Source organism: Poecilia formosa, unplaced genomic scaffold (assembly GCF_000485575.1).
Source record: "Poecilia formosa unplaced genomic scaffold, Poecilia_formosa-5.1.2 Scaffold521, whole genome shotgun sequence".
Lineage (NCBI taxonomy): Eukaryota > Metazoa > Chordata > Actinopteri > Cyprinodontiformes > Poeciliidae > Poecilia > Poecilia formosa.
This window is the reverse complement of record NW_006800460.1, coordinates 19,477-20,886: the sequence shown is the minus strand read 5'-3', so window position 1 is coordinate 20,886 and position 1,410 is coordinate 19,477. Positions and strand designations below refer to the sequence as shown.

Here is a 1,410-nt window from a genome sequence, read left to right as displayed (position 1 = left end):
GGAAGTTGCTCTCAGTGTCTTCAGAGGTTTTTGTGTCGTTTCCTTCAGTGGTTCTTGGTGCAGCGCCCCCACAGGCCAGGAGGGGAACAGGTTGCTCAAAGGCTTTGGTTGGTTTGAATCTCTTTCAAAATGCTTGCTATATTTAACCAAGTTTAATAATCAAGATAAAAGCTGATTTTGGTGCAAAGTCAGCTTTTCAGTCAAAGTTGCTGGATGAATGTGTTTCTACTTATTATATTAAAGTTTGCTTATAAAACAGCAAATATTTAGTATTATACTTACATTTTTTCCATTGTATGGAAATTATGTTGGTAATAATTTTACCCTAATTACAAATTTTTCTGTTCTGAAAGACCACATTTGTATCGTTCTTGAATTATATTTGGGACCACACAAAATCAGTGTATGGGCCACAAATGGCCCCTGGGCCACAGTTTGGACACCCTAATCTTAAGTGATTTTCCTCTCTGCTGATATATGAATTTATGCCGTTATTCATCAGTTTATGCAGTCAGGCATCCAAACCGCCTCACACTTCATGCAGAGATGCGGTTGCTGGTAATGAGTGGAAACTGGACTAAAAAGCAGCTGGAGGCGGATTACCTGTCACACAAACACAAACTGAATGATTGGAGTCGTCTGGGAAGATACTGGTTTGTAAATGTGGGTGAATTTCAGATGGCCTGCGCTGGCAGCCGCCTCATCATGCGCCAGGCTGTCTGCAGGCGGCGGTTTGTGTCTTCCAGCGCGCTCAGGCATGCGGCGCAGTCAATAACATCTGTCAGACTCCAGCAGAAGAGTCGCAGACTGGCTGCCCTTTGTGTTCAGGTCATAAAACCTTCAATAAAATCTACTGGAAGGAAAACAAATCAATAAAAGCCTAATTGTGATGCTGTCCCGTCTCAGTACAGCCGCTCCTGCTCGGACACGAGTCGCCTGCTGCATTTGACGTGCCAATGGCTGAAGCTGCCACTCACCTACGGCCTTCAGGGAGGCGTATTTGTTCAGGTCGGCGTTCTGCTGCTGCTGCTGCTGCTGTTCGTAGGCCTGAGCCAGCTGGCTGAGCGCCGGGTAGGGGTGCTGCGGGCCAACGCTGGAGCTGGCTGCCACATTGTTGTTCAGCTGGCCGCCTTCTGGACAAACACAGGACAGCACCAGGTTAACATCAGGTTAGCACCAGATTAGCATCAGGTTAGCACCAGGTTAACACCAGGTTAACATCAGGTTAGCACCAGGTTAGCACCAGGTCAGCACCAGGTTAACATCAGGTTAGCACCAGGTTAACATCAGGTTAGCACAAGGTTAACATTAAGTTTAGCATCAGGTTAGCATCAGGTTAGCACCAGGTTAGCACCAGGTTAACATTAAGTTTAGCATCAGGTTAGCACCAGGTTAGCACCAGGTTAACAT

At 46.5% G+C, this 1,410-nt stretch overlaps 1 protein-coding gene across 1 annotated transcript in view; it reads right to left on the bottom strand.

Annotated features, from left to right (window-relative positions):
• Positions 1–1,164, bottom strand: part of shisa9a (shisa family member 9a) — a gene marked incomplete at its 5' end in the record, with an annotated part of 16,686 nt that extends 15,522 nt beyond the window's left edge. The window contains one exon of the mRNA XM_016664866.1: positions 978–1,164. Within this exon, the coding sequence (XP_016520352.1) occupies positions 978–1,164 (187 nt within the window). The remainder of the gene's footprint in view (positions 1–977) is intronic.
• Positions 1,165–1,410: the final 246 nt, after the last annotated feature.